This window comes from Pelobates fuscus, chromosome 8 (genome assembly GCF_036172605.1).
Source record: "Pelobates fuscus isolate aPelFus1 chromosome 8, aPelFus1.pri, whole genome shotgun sequence".
In the NCBI taxonomy this organism is placed as follows: domain Eukaryota; kingdom Metazoa; phylum Chordata; class Amphibia; order Anura; family Pelobatidae; genus Pelobates; species Pelobates fuscus.
This window is the reverse complement of record NC_086324.1, coordinates 145208874-145223986: the sequence shown is the minus strand read 5'-3', so window position 1 is coordinate 145223986 and position 15113 is coordinate 145208874. Positions and strand designations below refer to the sequence as shown.

General features: G+C 39.8%; 1 protein-coding gene across 1 annotated transcript in view; it reads left to right on the top strand.

The window, feature by feature from the left end:
* The window catches only part of PRKAR1B (protein kinase cAMP-dependent type I regulatory subunit beta), a 219330-nt gene extending 212187 nt beyond the window's left edge, over nt 1–7143 (top strand). The window contains exon 11 of the mRNA XM_063430384.1: nt 5000–7143. Coding sequence (XP_063286454.1) covers nt 5000–5172 — 173 coding nt within the window. The 3' untranslated portion in view covers nt 5173–7143. The remainder of the gene's footprint in view (nt 1–4999) is intronic.
* Nucleotides 7144–15113: the final 7970 nt, after the last annotated feature.

The following is a 15113-nucleotide window of genomic DNA, read 5'->3' as shown; positions in this document are numbered from 1 at the left end:
TGTATTCATCACACCATAGGGTGGCCTACAGCCCCCATTTCGCATAAAAAGTAAAAACAAAAAGTTTAGGGGGCGGGGCCTGGACTTCATGGCGGCTGGACGTGCCTCGTGTGAGCTCCGAGCTCAATCTACCCACAAAGCTTGACTAATTGCACACCAGCCAGCCAGGACCCATATAAACGCCTGATATAACACATACCTACCTCAGGAGCCAGCCGAGGTGCCCCGGGTCTGCCGCCCGCGGGTGCACGGAGCGTCCGTCGAGAGTGTCGGGAGTGCGGCCTAGCAGCATCGCCGGACGGGTGAGGCGGCCGATCCCCCGCTCTGTGCGACCTAGTGCCCTCCCAAGCTTGCAACACAGCCCTGTTCCCCCCCCCTCTGGACCGGCGGGGGTTATCCCGGTCCTTCCTAGCCTGAACCTGGCACCAAGCGACTCTAATCACCCTAACTGACTAAGATAGCAGAATAAAACAAAATGGCGGCCCAGCTTACCATGCAAGGAGCAAACTCCCAGCACTCCGAGCCGGAACCTCTAAACACGGCACAGACCACCCAAAAGAGGCTGGAAGAACTCTTCACCCGCTTCTGGGCCAAGCTGGAGACACGACAAGAAGCAGTAAAGCCCCCACATCAAGAGGCTGACCGTGAGGCTGAGAATGGGATGGTGAGTGGGCCCCCTTTGATCATTCATGTCTCCAAATCACACGCACTTCCTCACACTAAGAGATCACCTAGGGGCAGAACCCCACGGCACCGTCCACACAGGCGGAGGTCCACCCGCCACGTGCGGCCACCAACCTCCACAACCTCCTGCTTACCCCCCAGAGGGGAGGACTGGGACCTTAGGAGTCCCCATGTCCGTGGCACGAAGGTGCTGGCCTATCAACCGGCCTGGGGCTGGAAGGACGCCCAACAGAACCATCCAAGTGCTATAGCCACCTTTGCCCTCAACACACGGGACTCACACTTCCCAGCCTTGGGAATAGGCTGAACTTAAGCCCGCTGCCTAAAGCTGTGCCGCCATTACGGGACTAACCACGGACTACAGTTGCCAATACTGGGACTTCCATACATGACCCACACAGGCCAACCTAACGAGGTTATACATACACACGTATACTGCAGCTGCCTAACCTTTATGTTTTTTAGGCACTTTTTTGCACTAGCTGGACTTTCTCACCTTCCCTTATATCGCAAGAACTGCCTGCTACACCCTGGCTAAACGTAATGTGACAACAAATGATATGCCGTTGCTCTCACCCCTTGCGAAGCTTTCTCTTTTCTGGCAATGACACCTTGTGTGTGTGTTTACCGCACCCGCATCTGTATTACTTCACTGGCTAGTCCTATTTAACGCGGTACTCCAACCAGGATTAAAACTGGTGGTGAAACTGTTGGTTTATCTCTACACTTAAACACGTGCAGCTGGTGCCTTAAGCATAAAAGTTGCTAACCTCACTAATGCACAGCTTTACACCTATAACCTAAAGCGCAATTAGCCTGGCTATGCGCATATATAGTATAACATGTTACACTACACACTACTGTTGTATACTAGCCTATATTTGACTAAGCTTGTTATTAATAGTGGCACTCAATATAAGTGCCTATGAGGTAATTGCTATAACAAACCTTGTTTTATTATCATTCATAGGCACTGTACAGTTTTCATCATTGTTTTTCCATGTTACCTTAAAAAACAAAAAGTGCTGAACTGTTGACATTTTACAACAATCTTGCTCTCAACATCAATGTATATTTTCGTTTAAAAATGTCACTGTGAGCTTGTTAACTAAACTATGCACTACAAAAATAAAGAATTAAAAAAAAAAAAAAAAAAAAAAAAAAAAGTTTAACTTACCTTTTGTAGCTCTCCGTCTTCCACGACTCATAGAGGAGCATTGGAGACCTAATGCACATGCACGCGAGCTCCACACTCGCAATTATACTTCCCCATAGGAAAGCATTGAGTCAATGGTTTCCTATAGGGGCTTCCGTGTAAGGTGACTGAGTTTTGTCATTCTGACAACACCAGAGGTGGAATTAACCATACAATCTAAATATTGCAGTTTATTGAGATGAAGTTTCCTGGGTGACTATAGTATCTCTTTATTGACAAGGTGCAAGTCAAAAGTGTTCTATATGTTCTTTAACTAATGTATTAAAACATTCTATGCAAAATCAGTACATTTTAAATAGTGAAATATAAAAAAAAAACAGAAAGTAATTCATCTAATCATAGCCTTTATTTAAAGGGGTACTCTTAGCATCAAAACCACTACAGCCCACTGGCACCCTCCCACAGTAAGGGGTCAAACCATTAACGAATGGATTTACACATATCTAGTTGCTAAACTTTGGACATCATTCTTTGGTTAAGGATATCCTAATAGGTACAAAACTGATATTTCTAAAGCGTAATGGGAACTTAATCTATAGCAATAACCAGAGTTTGCAAAGGACTGTGGTCACCTGAGAGACCCATGTAAATGTGGAGACAGCACCATAACCACTACAGTGGGCCGTACTGGTTATGTTGCTTAGAGTACCTCTTTAAATTCAGATTTGTGATGCTCTGAATAATATTTATTTTCATAAGCGTTCTAATATATTGGTGAAATCCAGCCATCGTTTTTATTTTTAATAGTGGTCTTTTAAAGCAGTAGTGTACCTACTGTACCTATCTCCTTAATAAATCATATTCTGGAAACATTTTCTGTGTGCAGAAACACTGAGTTTCTATACCATCACAAGATATTTGAGGATTTTTTTTTTTGTAAACAATCTGGGAGGAGGGAACGATTTTGTAGTATGGCAGCCAAATTCTTACAGAAATTACAGGAAGTGCTCTAGAGAGCAGGTGCAAGTTATACTGGTTTCCCCAGCTTGGCGAAACATATATCTTTGTAATTGATTTACAATGGTTTTCATGATGACAGAAAATTGTATTTCATTTAAAGGGGCTCCTTCATGCATAACACGATGTACTCGGCTAATATTTTTTGGGAGTTAGTTGAATACTCCAGCACATGTGCAGATTACTAGATATTGACAACAAATATGTTTCCCATTCTGCTTGAGTTCCAGTCCCACAATAGTTACACAATAGAATTCAGATTTCAATTGACTATTTGGTGTTTAGTGATTAAATCCAAAAAGGAATCATTTGCAAAATGAGTTGTATATTAAGCTGAGCTGAGAACCAAGTCACAAATTTAGGCTAAAATATTTGGACAAATAACTAAGTTGGATGAGTATGGTAAATTCGTTGTAACCTTTGCCAAAATCCATGTTTTAGTAAATATATACCCCAGCATGTAATCAGGTACAAGCACTTTAGGTGCCTGGAGTGTCCCTTTAATAAAAAAAAATATGGTCCCTACCTGACAGTTAAACAATTAAATGGCTCTTGAATGACCTGAGAACAAGAAAACCATCCTACAAAGCGGTTCTCCTGCTCTCTGTGACAGAAACGGCAGCACGTGGTGTAGTTGCTGTGATTACTTCTCTTGCAATAGTATCTGCAGCCAATGTGCTTGTAATGAAGTAATGCATTATAGCAAGCAGTGTAATGGGCGAGCTGTGCCTGCCCCTGTTTGGCAAGTGTTTTCAAGCAGAGCCAATCGAATAGCATGGAATGAAAGGCAGGAGGGAACTAGATCCCTCTGTCATGGTGCTGGTGATGAGACTGGAAAGCAGGTGTATATTAAGAGCTGTTATCTGTTGAGGTGAAAACTGTCATGACAGGTTCAATTAAAATTCCAGATGTTCACTTTCAGTTCTTTCAGGCCAGTGCACTAATGATTATGTTCCTTTTCTCTCTCATACTTTTTATAGATAAATAAAAAATATTTGCTAAGCCGTGAGTTATTGAGAATTCACAAGAGAATTGCAAGTAGTAGGCCCCATGTCACATATGTTATCAGCTCAGCTATTCTGGTCTAAAATGTGAAAATCCTCAGGGAATTCCCAACAGTTCATGGTTTAATGAATTAATCACGTTTACACCCTCTATGTCTGTCTCATATTTCAGCTGGAATTGGAGGCTGTAGGTAGCATGGTGACTACAGCTCATTATCATGGTATATGTAAAAGGACACCAAACACACAGAACCTAATCTACAACCTTGTATACTATTATGCGTATTACTGGACCTTAGAGTCGCTGGGCTTAAAGTATGAATGGTCAGAGAGATAGCCAAGGTCAACGATAGGAGATATTATAGTAAACTGTGGACAATTCAAATATCAGGAATACAGAGAATAGAATAAACAGTGATCAAGCTATGGTTAGTAACAGGAGATTATAAATATAAAAAACTCACTATTCGGCTAATCAAGAACCACAACATGGTGACTGGGATGAGAAAGCTGCATTTCAAATATCCGTGGCTTTTTTTAGGATTGGACCACTCCATAAAGGAGCGTCAGAAGTGTGAGGGCGGCAGATTGCCGTTTTCAGACATTTGTGCCTTCGTTCGTCTGCGATGAATAGGCGCTCTAGGGCGCCACTCGGACATGGGCACGAGCAGCATGCAGTGTCTGAATCATTGCTGGAGCAATGGGGGGGAACCCTGGAATCGGTACATATGACACTAATCATAAATTGTACTGTTACTCACTGCTCCACTATTGCGATTGGAACAAAAGGTATCTCACTGTGTGAGCAATGAGAGCTTGTTGACCATCGGTTTAAGTTTTCTTTCATCTATAGGGAAGAGGACGCAGCAGCCTTCTTTTAGAAAATTTCAAGGGCCATAAGTTTTGCCCCCATTCATTTTTGGTATTTAGCATCTGTTTACATTTATTGAGCTTTCATTTTCAATAAATCGGCTTCAGCCAAACCTTTCAAATTTTGACATTTGTATGTTCTCGGTTGTTTAAAAATATTTGTTAATGTGAAATATCCGTTTTAGTTTACGTTTTTCATAATTTTCAATTGTCATACTAATTCTTGCTAGCATTACAATGTAATAAATTATCTTTTGTTTTTTTGCAGGTGAAATTGCCTTGTTGTTGAATCGTCCCCGGGCAGCAACTGTGGTCGCCCGTGGACCACTTAAATGTGTCAAACTTGATCGCCCTCGCTTTGAACGGGTTCTTGGGCCTTGTTCAGAGATCCTCAAGAGAAACATTCAGAGATACAACAGCTTCATCTCCCTCACTGTTTAAGATGTTTCCTTCGAAACGCCATATATGTTGTTATCTCGTGCAGTCCTCCAAGTTTGACACGTGCAGTTCCATAGCTTAATGCAAAAAGGAAGTTGTGCATTCATTGTACATTTTGATAGTTGTGTCTGCTGCATCAGACACCATTTGAATAATTTGCTTACACAGAAATCTCACAATGGGGTATGCATCGTCAGCAGAGATTTTATTGTGCAATAATGTATTATTTTAAAATTTTATAATTGTGGCTGTTCTCTGGGTTCCAAATTTACTCATACTACTGAGGGACACCATATACAAAACAATATAGTGACAAACGTTTGGTAGAAATAATTGCGGGCACAACCAGATGTCAAGCTAATATTATCTATTCAAACATCATTGGTAAACAATTTGTAGTTTGGTTGACGACAGTGGAATTGTGTAAAGCATTATTTATCATATTGTACATTTGTGTTGACAATTTATAAAATATAATATACTTGTAGCAAAACAAGTCTCTCATTCATCATAACGAATGTCAGGTATCCCACTTCTATCACCATTAAATAGACCATTGTAAAGCAAGTGGTTTACGTAAAATATATATTTTCAGTTTGCTGAACGCTCCTTGTGGGTGAATTTTATATTTATATCTCATTACATTCCAGTTCATATTTTTATGGATATAGGTGGGAATATATTAAAATTAATAGTTTATCTTTTCAAGAATCATGTACTTTGTATACCCCATTCTTCAACTGTTATAATTTAATGCACAATTTCCTTTTTGGTTCTTTTTGGGACAATTTTATCTGTAAGTTTTTATACTATACAGGTTTATCAAATTTTACTAAGGAGATTATTGGGGCAGTGTCGAATTATTTCTAGGACCATATTTCAATTCCTGTACTACAGAGTAAATGTGATTCTAACATTAATATATTTGGTGCAAGATCGACTGCAGGATTGTCAGGGACCATTTCTTTAATTATGCTGTGCATTTTATTTATATATTCATGAGAAATCACAGAAAATCTGTGATCAGTACAACTTGGTGGAGCCACGTATAAATCAACACCGAATACTATCACTCTGATCAGATGCATACAAATATTTATAGCAGAGAGGCTGGGCTCACCTGAACATACTTACATTACTTGGGTGCTGTGACGAACAGATACGACATGCAAAAAACAAACAAACAGCGTACTCAACTTCATATTGGTTTTAAATAATATAACATTTTTAAAAACACATTGTACAGCGCTACGGAATCTGATGGCGCTATATAAATAATAAAATAATAATAAAACCACCTGACTTAACTAAAATAAGATGGACTTTTAAAGCCAGCGAGAAATTGAGTGCTCTCTACATTTAGGTAGAATTTGACAATTGCTGATACACTTAAAGAACTGCACGGCAGAAAACCAGACAATAAACATGACTGGGTACAAAACAAAATCTAAAACACTCTTCGTTGCTATTAAAGGGTTAAATCCACATGTGACAACTGCACAAAGCAAAGGGATGGGGGAGGCAGCAAAGCTGTCCAGAGCAGGCTCCGAGTGTATTCTTTTGTTTATTTAAATATACTTTACAGACTGCTTTTAAACTCCGTTTTGTAACTGAAGACATCGAGGTGTGGTCCTTTTGTGTATTTTACAGCAATCATCAGTGTCTAAAGTAGATACTACCCCCCACACAGACTTTTCAAGCAATGCTTTTGTATGAGTTTTATATGTCTTTACTATATTCTCAGCTGTCACAGGGTTTATACATTTGCTTAAAAGTTGCTGAAAAAAAATTAGCAGTGAGCATGTCCGTCACAAAGCAAATACACCCAAACCCCCTCAAAGGCACCCATACATTCTTTATACATACTTCTTCATCCCATTGTTTGAATACAACATTTTCATATTTATTTTGTTCTTTTGCCGTTTGCTTTAGCAATTGTATATTTGACAATAAACATCTACTCTGCAATGGAAACACAGTATTTCGTATGTTTGTCTTTTGTGAATTTTTGATGATAAACTAACAACTATGCATTGCAAAGTTGTACAGCGGAAGAGAATCCTGACCAACGTACTACCAAATAGCATTTAATGAAATTACTAGGTAGAATTTGTAAAGGACAGACGTCTAGTTTTGCCTGCCGTTTTTGCTAAGGTAGAATAATGCATCGATACAGAGACAGAGACTGACTGTGACTTGATGATGGTCGCGTCTGTTTTTTGAGGGATTAGTTGACCACAGCAGTAATTATTTTTGTGTAATAAACCAAAAATTATCACCTCCAGTGGTTGGAACTTAGGTCAGGTCAAAGGAACACCTGTAACCTATCATGTTAATTTGCACGTAGGTTGAGGCTCCCCTCAACAACTGAACTTCGTGAGCTTCAGAGGGGCAGCTGAAAGCAAGCAACATCACATTTAGCAGCCTAGGGTATATTGTGGTGGCTCTAGTGTGTACAAAGCTGGTTTTACACCAGGCTGCAAGCGAGGACCCAAGATCACAGATGTCCCTCACCTCAAAACATAGAGAAAACAAAAAAATAAAATGCAGGCTGGTCATAGATAGATAATATGTTGGGTTTCTGTAAAAGAACATATTACAGGAAAACGTGGGCTACTTTTACTGGGAGCTGGCAATTGTATCACCAAGCTTCATGTGGTGCTTATTAAGAAAACTTGGTGTGATTCAAACAATCATATACATTGTTATTTTTTCCTCAAGCAGATTGTGAAACACAGATTAACCGAGTGTGGTGTCCGGGGCCACAGGTTGTAGTTTTGGTCCTGTCCATCAGAGCTGGCTTGTATTCATGTTTGGATTCATTGGGGAAGATTGTGGTTGCTGTACGTGTCCAAGAGTACCAGGAGAATTCAAGAGTTTATTTATTCATCTTTCATACTTAGTTGAATGATGATGGCAGGATACATGTAATATATGAATAATTTATTATTGGATGTTATAGTCCAGGGGTAGGCAACCGTCAGCACTTCAGATGTTTTGAACCACATCCCCCATAATGCTCTTACAGCCATAATGCTGGCAAATCATCATGGGAGGTGTAGTCCAAAACATCTGGAGTGCCGAAGGTTGCCTATGACTGGTATAGTCCATAGCAAGTGTCTACAAGTTCATGCTCAGTTGGTCTTTCTCTCTGAGAAGCTGGAACATGTACATCACTCCCTGCTTTACCAGAGACCAGAAAGAATTACGAATGTCTCTATAACTATACGGTCCAGAATACCAAAGTTGGGAAACTTTGCCTTCTTGACAGGAAAAGTTGGGGAGAAAAAGATCATGTTTGTCTGAAAATGGCCTGATTGGGGATGGTTCTGAAATTCTAAACGTGTAACTGGCAGAACAACAAGACTAATCATGTCGTAAACCCCACCAGTGGTTCTGCCAGGCAGACTTTTCAAAAGAAAAGGTCTATTGGAGAGTTGGGACATGGCTATGCCACTGCCAGAAGGGAGTGCTTTCTGGTCGAAGCATACGATTTAGAGTGTGTCATGCAATAAAATCCTGAGAGGGATGGTACATCATAAACACAAAACTAAGCACATTTTGTTCCTATATTTTTTAGATAATAAAGCCTAGCTACACTCAGCTAGCCAAAGCCAAGAGTGATTCAGTGACCACCAGTGTAAAATCCATAGCCTCCCAAATAATTTGATCTAATTATCACCCAATCTTTTTGGAATGTTCTAAATCAGAGAGTGTGACATTGATTACATCCCCTTCATACCTCAGACAAATGGAGACTTCTATTCTTCAAAATTGGTGCTGTGTCCCAGTATATTAAGATGGTGACTTCTACATCATGGTGACGGCATCCCAAGATGGATTGACATTGCTCTGGATAGAATGGTTACACTCTTTACAAGCTCCTGGATATTCAAATTTCTACTTGGGTTGAATGTAAATGCTGATACATTGATGTTAGAGATTAAGATTAAAGAGTACTGTTTTCCCCAAATCACATGTTTCACGTTAGCCTATGTATGTCTTTCTCAGAGCTTCTGTGAAAGATGTATCCAACTGTATATCAAAAATCCTGAGTTTATCAATGTTAGCTGTGTAGGTCAGTTATACGTTTTTGACAGCTGAATGCCTCTGTTACAGAGGAATTAACAGATATTTGCTAGGTGCATTTTGCTAAGCTTGTTTATGATATGAAACGTGCTCTGTTATTTTCCTCCTGCAGACCTCACCTGGGTGGTCTCTCTCTCCTTTAACTCTTAATGTATCTTCAGAAGTTAGAGGGACAGTTCACGTGCCTAGACACGATGGATGCCATATAGATTGCTAGGTTAGGTTTCACTATGTTTTATGGTTATTATTCTTTTTATAGCCCCAACATATTCCACTGTGCTGAGCAGTTGGAATTTAGAAACAAATAAATTATAACAAACAGATCAAGATGGACAAACCAAGAGGCTAGGGTCCTTCTTAAACAAGCTTACAATCCTGGAAAATCATTGCTATTGTATATGTACCACATTTTAATCAGTGTGCAACCAAAGAACCTATAAACTTGTCTTGTATTGTCACAAAATAAATTTTCCTTTTACACTGCAATAGTATAACTACATGTGTGTCAATATATATAAAAAGGCTAAACAAGCACTCTCATAGCATTTTATCAGGGATCCTGCACAGCTGCATAGGCATCAACTTGCTGTAGAGGTTATTATGCCAGAAGTGCCCTGGTGCCCCCAATTGTAGTAGTCAAACTGTTTTCAAATGGTTTAAATTGTTACCTGGCGTTTGCGAATGACACTCCTCACCTCCTATACTAACGACAGAAACCTGAAAACTACTAAAGATGTGCTTAAAGGGACAGTTTAGGCTGCCTAAAGCATCGTAACAACTTCATAACAATGATGTTGTTATGGTGCCCGAAGGCCCCCCGGTTGCACTCTTGCTTTCACGGGTTAACCGCAAAGTTTCCTCCAGCGCCGGACTCAGCTTTCCCCAGACAGCATGCAGCTTCTGCAATTTAGGTTTCAGGAAGTGTGGATTGCCTCCGGGCAGGGGTACCGCAGTACAAGCAATTGTTGCTCTCAGCCAATCAGTGACTCCCCATTCACAAAACTGACTTGAAAAAGGTACGTTTCCTTCCAAGGAGTTAAACCGTTCGAGAACGGTTTAACCCCTGACGGTAAGAGTGCGTCCGGGGCCTCCTGTAACAATAGCAGCTTCATTAAGATGAAGTTGTTTTGGTGCCTGGTGTGCTCCTTAAAGTTTGCTGAGCTAAGCCTTGCCCAACAGGACTAGTTCATTGGTTGAGCACATCAGCTGAAAGCTTTCTGTCAATGAGTTTAGCCCTGTACAGCAAAACCGTTTGACTACATATAAATGGGGGAGGGGGTCAAGGGGACACCATGACACCATCATTGATACATAACCATTGCAAAGAAAAAGCACTACAGTTTAAAAAATTGTGCACTGTTCATTTTATGCACGAATGCCAATAACCTTATATTAACCACATTTTTAAAGGGTGCATTGTAAGGTAAAATATAATTCAGTTTTATTTCCCATTTTGAATTCCAATTCGTCATGTGCAAAAGTATATTTGTATTTGGCGTTTTGTTGGAAGGAAACAAATTATATGCTATCCAGATGCAGTTATTAGAACACCCTTGACTATGTCATAATATTTATTATCTATGCATTTCATACAAAAAATATGTTTTTGGGGTCTCTATGGCAACAGAGTAGTTTCTTTTAGAAGTTTTGTGTCTATACCAGATGATCATATTTGCAATGGATATCCAGAGTCTATCCTGAGAACACAGATTACAACATATGAAACGTATTCATATTTATCTCTCCATCTATCTTTCTGTCTATCAATTTATCATCACAATATTCTATTTAAATAGAACCTTTCTCTCCAGGGAAACGCAAAATACTTGTGCACATTCTTGAACGTAACCGAATCGGCAGCTAATGCTATGTTACTGTTACTCATATTCATTTTATTCACCCCTTGAAATAAGTTGATCCTACCAGGACTAAAACATGCATCAGTGAAGTTTAATGGCTTATGCAGTTGGTGCAACAACTAACTGTACTAACAATTTTTTATTTTTTTTTTATGCTTGCAATCGTGTATAATTTGACTCTAGCATGGAGTGTGGGACATTAAGAGTTATGTTGTGTGTTAATTTCTATACTATGTATGTATGGCCATTTAAAGGGACTCTATAGGCACCTAAATTACTTAATCTCAATGATATTCCATTCCCCTTTCTTTTTGATCCTGCAACTTAAAACATTGCACTTTTGCAGGGTTATAATCCTTCCTGAAAGCTACTTGAATTGTTTTCGTGAATAAACTGTGCTATAGATATTTTGTATACATTTGTAGATATTTGTATTTATTATGTATTTATGCCTTTTTCATATACTGTAGAGATTTATCAGATACAGTGATCTTATGTTCTAAAAGGGGCCTTTCCGCCGCTCATGTTTAGAGTACTTATTGTCAGTGTCCATCGATATATATGCATGTCAGCTTAATTTCCATGTTGGCAGAGTAAAGTATAATTCTTCCTGGCCCTTTCAAGGAGCATTATGTATTCAAAGTCAAGAGAGATGTCAACATCATATTTCAAAAGGCTGTTTAAAAAAAAGCTGAAATGAGAAAAGCTTCAAATCTCAGACACCAGCACCTGGGGAAGCTGTCATGAAATCCCTGAGATGTAGCCTCCTTTTACTGGGAGTAGTGTTGTTCTTCTGGCAAATCCATACATTTACATTATAGATGTGCTTTCTCAAGGCAAAATACCTGGAAGCATGACAGCAGCTGAGCTTCCTGGTATAAAGCCACGGACGGAGGGCTGGAGGGAGCTACAATTTAAAGAGTTATTGCAACGTAAAAACAGCCGAGAAATACCAGCAAGTTTGTTCTTAGATTGAAAATGGCCATAAGACTGCATAGAACTTGAGGTAGCTTGACCACTAGGACAATGTAGGCTGGCCACGGTCTTAGACCTTTGGGTGTGCAAGTGACAGGGCAATAGGCCTCCACAGTGGTCGAAGCAGGATGTTGATAAAATACCAGTCTCTCGACCAGCCTGAAAACCTTTTATAGTGGAACAAAACTGTAGGTTTAGTCACACCCAGTAGTTTCTTAGGCAGGTAGGCCTGTCAAAGACTCAAGGGAGCCAAAACGTTGTCTAAATTTTTGTACTCCACAATAAAGTCTACCTGGGTGTGCCCAAACCTACTTTTTTTGTTCCACTGGATTTGTCTGGGCTGGGGCCCTCCCTGTTTTGGAGCACCCCTGTGGGAGTACTCCCTAAAAAAGTGTGTGTGCAAGATCCGCTGGAAATTCTACATGAAAACCTATTATACAGGGAGTGCAGAATTATTAGGCAAATGAGTATTTTGACCACATCATCCTCTTTATGCATGTTGTCTTACTCCAAGCTGTATAGGCTCGAAAGCCTACTACCAATTAAGCATATTAGGTCATGTGCATCTCTGTAATGAGAAGGGGTGTGGTCTATTGACAACAACACCCTATATCAGGTGTGCATAATTATTAGGCAACTTCCTTTCCTTTGGCAAAATGGGTCAAAAGAAGGACTTGACAGGCTCAGAAAAGTCAAACATAGTGAGATATCTTGCAGAGGGATGCAGCACTCTTAAAATTGCAAAGCTTCTGAAGCGTGATCATCGAACAATCAAGCGTTTCATTCAAAATAATCAACAGGGTCGCAAGAAGCGTGTGGAAAAACCAAGGCGCAAAATAACTGCCCATGAACTGAGAAAAGTCAAGCGTGCAGCTGCCAAGATGCCACTTGCCACCAGTTTGGCCATATTTCAGAGCTGCAACATCACTGGAGTGCCCAAAAGCACAAGGTGTGTAATACTCAGAGACATGGCCAAGGTAAGAAAGGCTGAAAGACGACCACCACTGAACAAGACACACAAGCTGAAACGTCAAGACTGGGCCAAGAAATATCTCAAGACTGATTTTTCTAAGGTTTTATGGACTGATGAAATGAGAGTGAGTCTTGATGGGCCAGATGGATGGGCCCGTGGCTGGATTGGTAAAGGGCAGAGAGCTCCAGTCCGACTCAGACGCCAGCAAGGTGGAGGTGGAGTACTGGTTTGGGCTGGTATCATCAAAGATGAGCTTGTGGGGCCTTTTCGGGTTGAGGATGGAGTCAAGCTCAACTCCCAGTCCTACTGCCAGTTTCTGGAAGACACCTTCTTCAAGCAGTGGTACAGGAAGAAGTCTGCATCCTTCAAGAAAAGCATGATTTTCATGCAGGACAATGCTCCATCACACGCGTCCAAGTACTCCACAGCGTGGCTGGCAAGAAAGGGTATAAAAGAAGAAAATCTAATGACATGGCCTCCTTGTTCACCTGATCTGAACCCCATTGAGAACCTGTGGTCCATCATCAAATGTGAGATTTACAAGGAGGGAAAACAGTACACCTCTCTGAACAGTGTCTGGGAGGCTGTGGTTGCTTCTGCACGCAATGTTGATGGTGAACAGATCAAAACACTGACAGAATCCATGGATGGCAGGCTTTTGAGTGTCCTTGCAAAGAAAGGTGGCTATATTGGTCACTGATTTGTTTTTGTTTTGTTTTTGAATGTCAGAAATGTATATTTGTGAATGTTGAGATGTTATATTGGTTTCACTGGTAAAAATAAATAATTGAAATGGGTATATATTTGTTTTTTGTTAAGTTGCCTAATAATTATGCACAGTAATAGTCACCTGCACACACAGATATCCCCCTAAAATAGCTAAAACTAAAAACAAACTAAAAACTACTTCCAAAAATATTCAGCTTTGATATTAATGAGTTTTTTGGGTTCATTGAGAACATGGTTGTTGTTCAATAATAAAATTAATCCTCAAAAATACAACTTGCCTAATAATTCTGCACTCCCTGTAGACCATATATGAAGGAAGAAACAGGTGATATTATAATACGAAATGTTGAAAGTTGAGGGATCAACGTGTTCAGATTTAAAAAAAAAAAGGTCTATAGTACTAAACGTAGGGCAATCACCGTGGCAACCAGTGGAATCAGCAGGGCCATTGGTGACTCCTCCCATTTTATATTTTGCAGCACTTTTTACAACAGAACACTTTGCTCTATCTCCCCCATTCTGTTGGTTTCCATGGTGATAATTATTTGTTTAGCATTCTGCTCCAGTTTATGAATAAGGACCTTGCAATGTGCAATTTACTGTTAAACTGTCATGGCTCCCCCAGAATATAAGAGAAAATGACACAGTGTGTAGAAATTAATCTGTTATTGCTGTTTTGACAATCTGACACTTTCTATCCCTTCTATACTATAAATAAACAATTTAGTGGTGATGCAGGATCCGGTGCCCACAGACTCTGGGCACGATAGCCACTTCATTCAGTTGACGTGGCTATAGTGCATACATTGCTCCTTGAACAATAACATTTTATATATAAAACACTTTTAAAATTCCAAATTTGTTAGTGATATTGCAGAAGGTCTTGATGGTAAGGTATGTCTTTTTTGCTGATGACACTAAGATATGTAACAGGGTTGATGTTCCAGGAGGGATAAGCCAAATGGCTAATGATTTAGGTAAACTATAAAAATGGAAAATACGAAATGGTATGTGAGCGCTCTATATATAGAATAAAATAATGACCACTAAAGCACTGTACCCCAATCAATATATCAACAGAAACGAAACTGGATCAGGTAGCAACACGGGGTTAATATAAATTGATAAGTAAATTACATTAGTAATGTTGTTATATGTCAAATGTATAAAACATTATTTATTAAACATAGAGACAATATAGTAACATCAAATCAATATTGCAACAATAAAATGTATAAACCAGCAACAAAATGTCCAGAGCAGATGTTTGAAAAATAGTAGACACAGTGTGGGGCCCCCTTACACTGGTGAAATGGCCA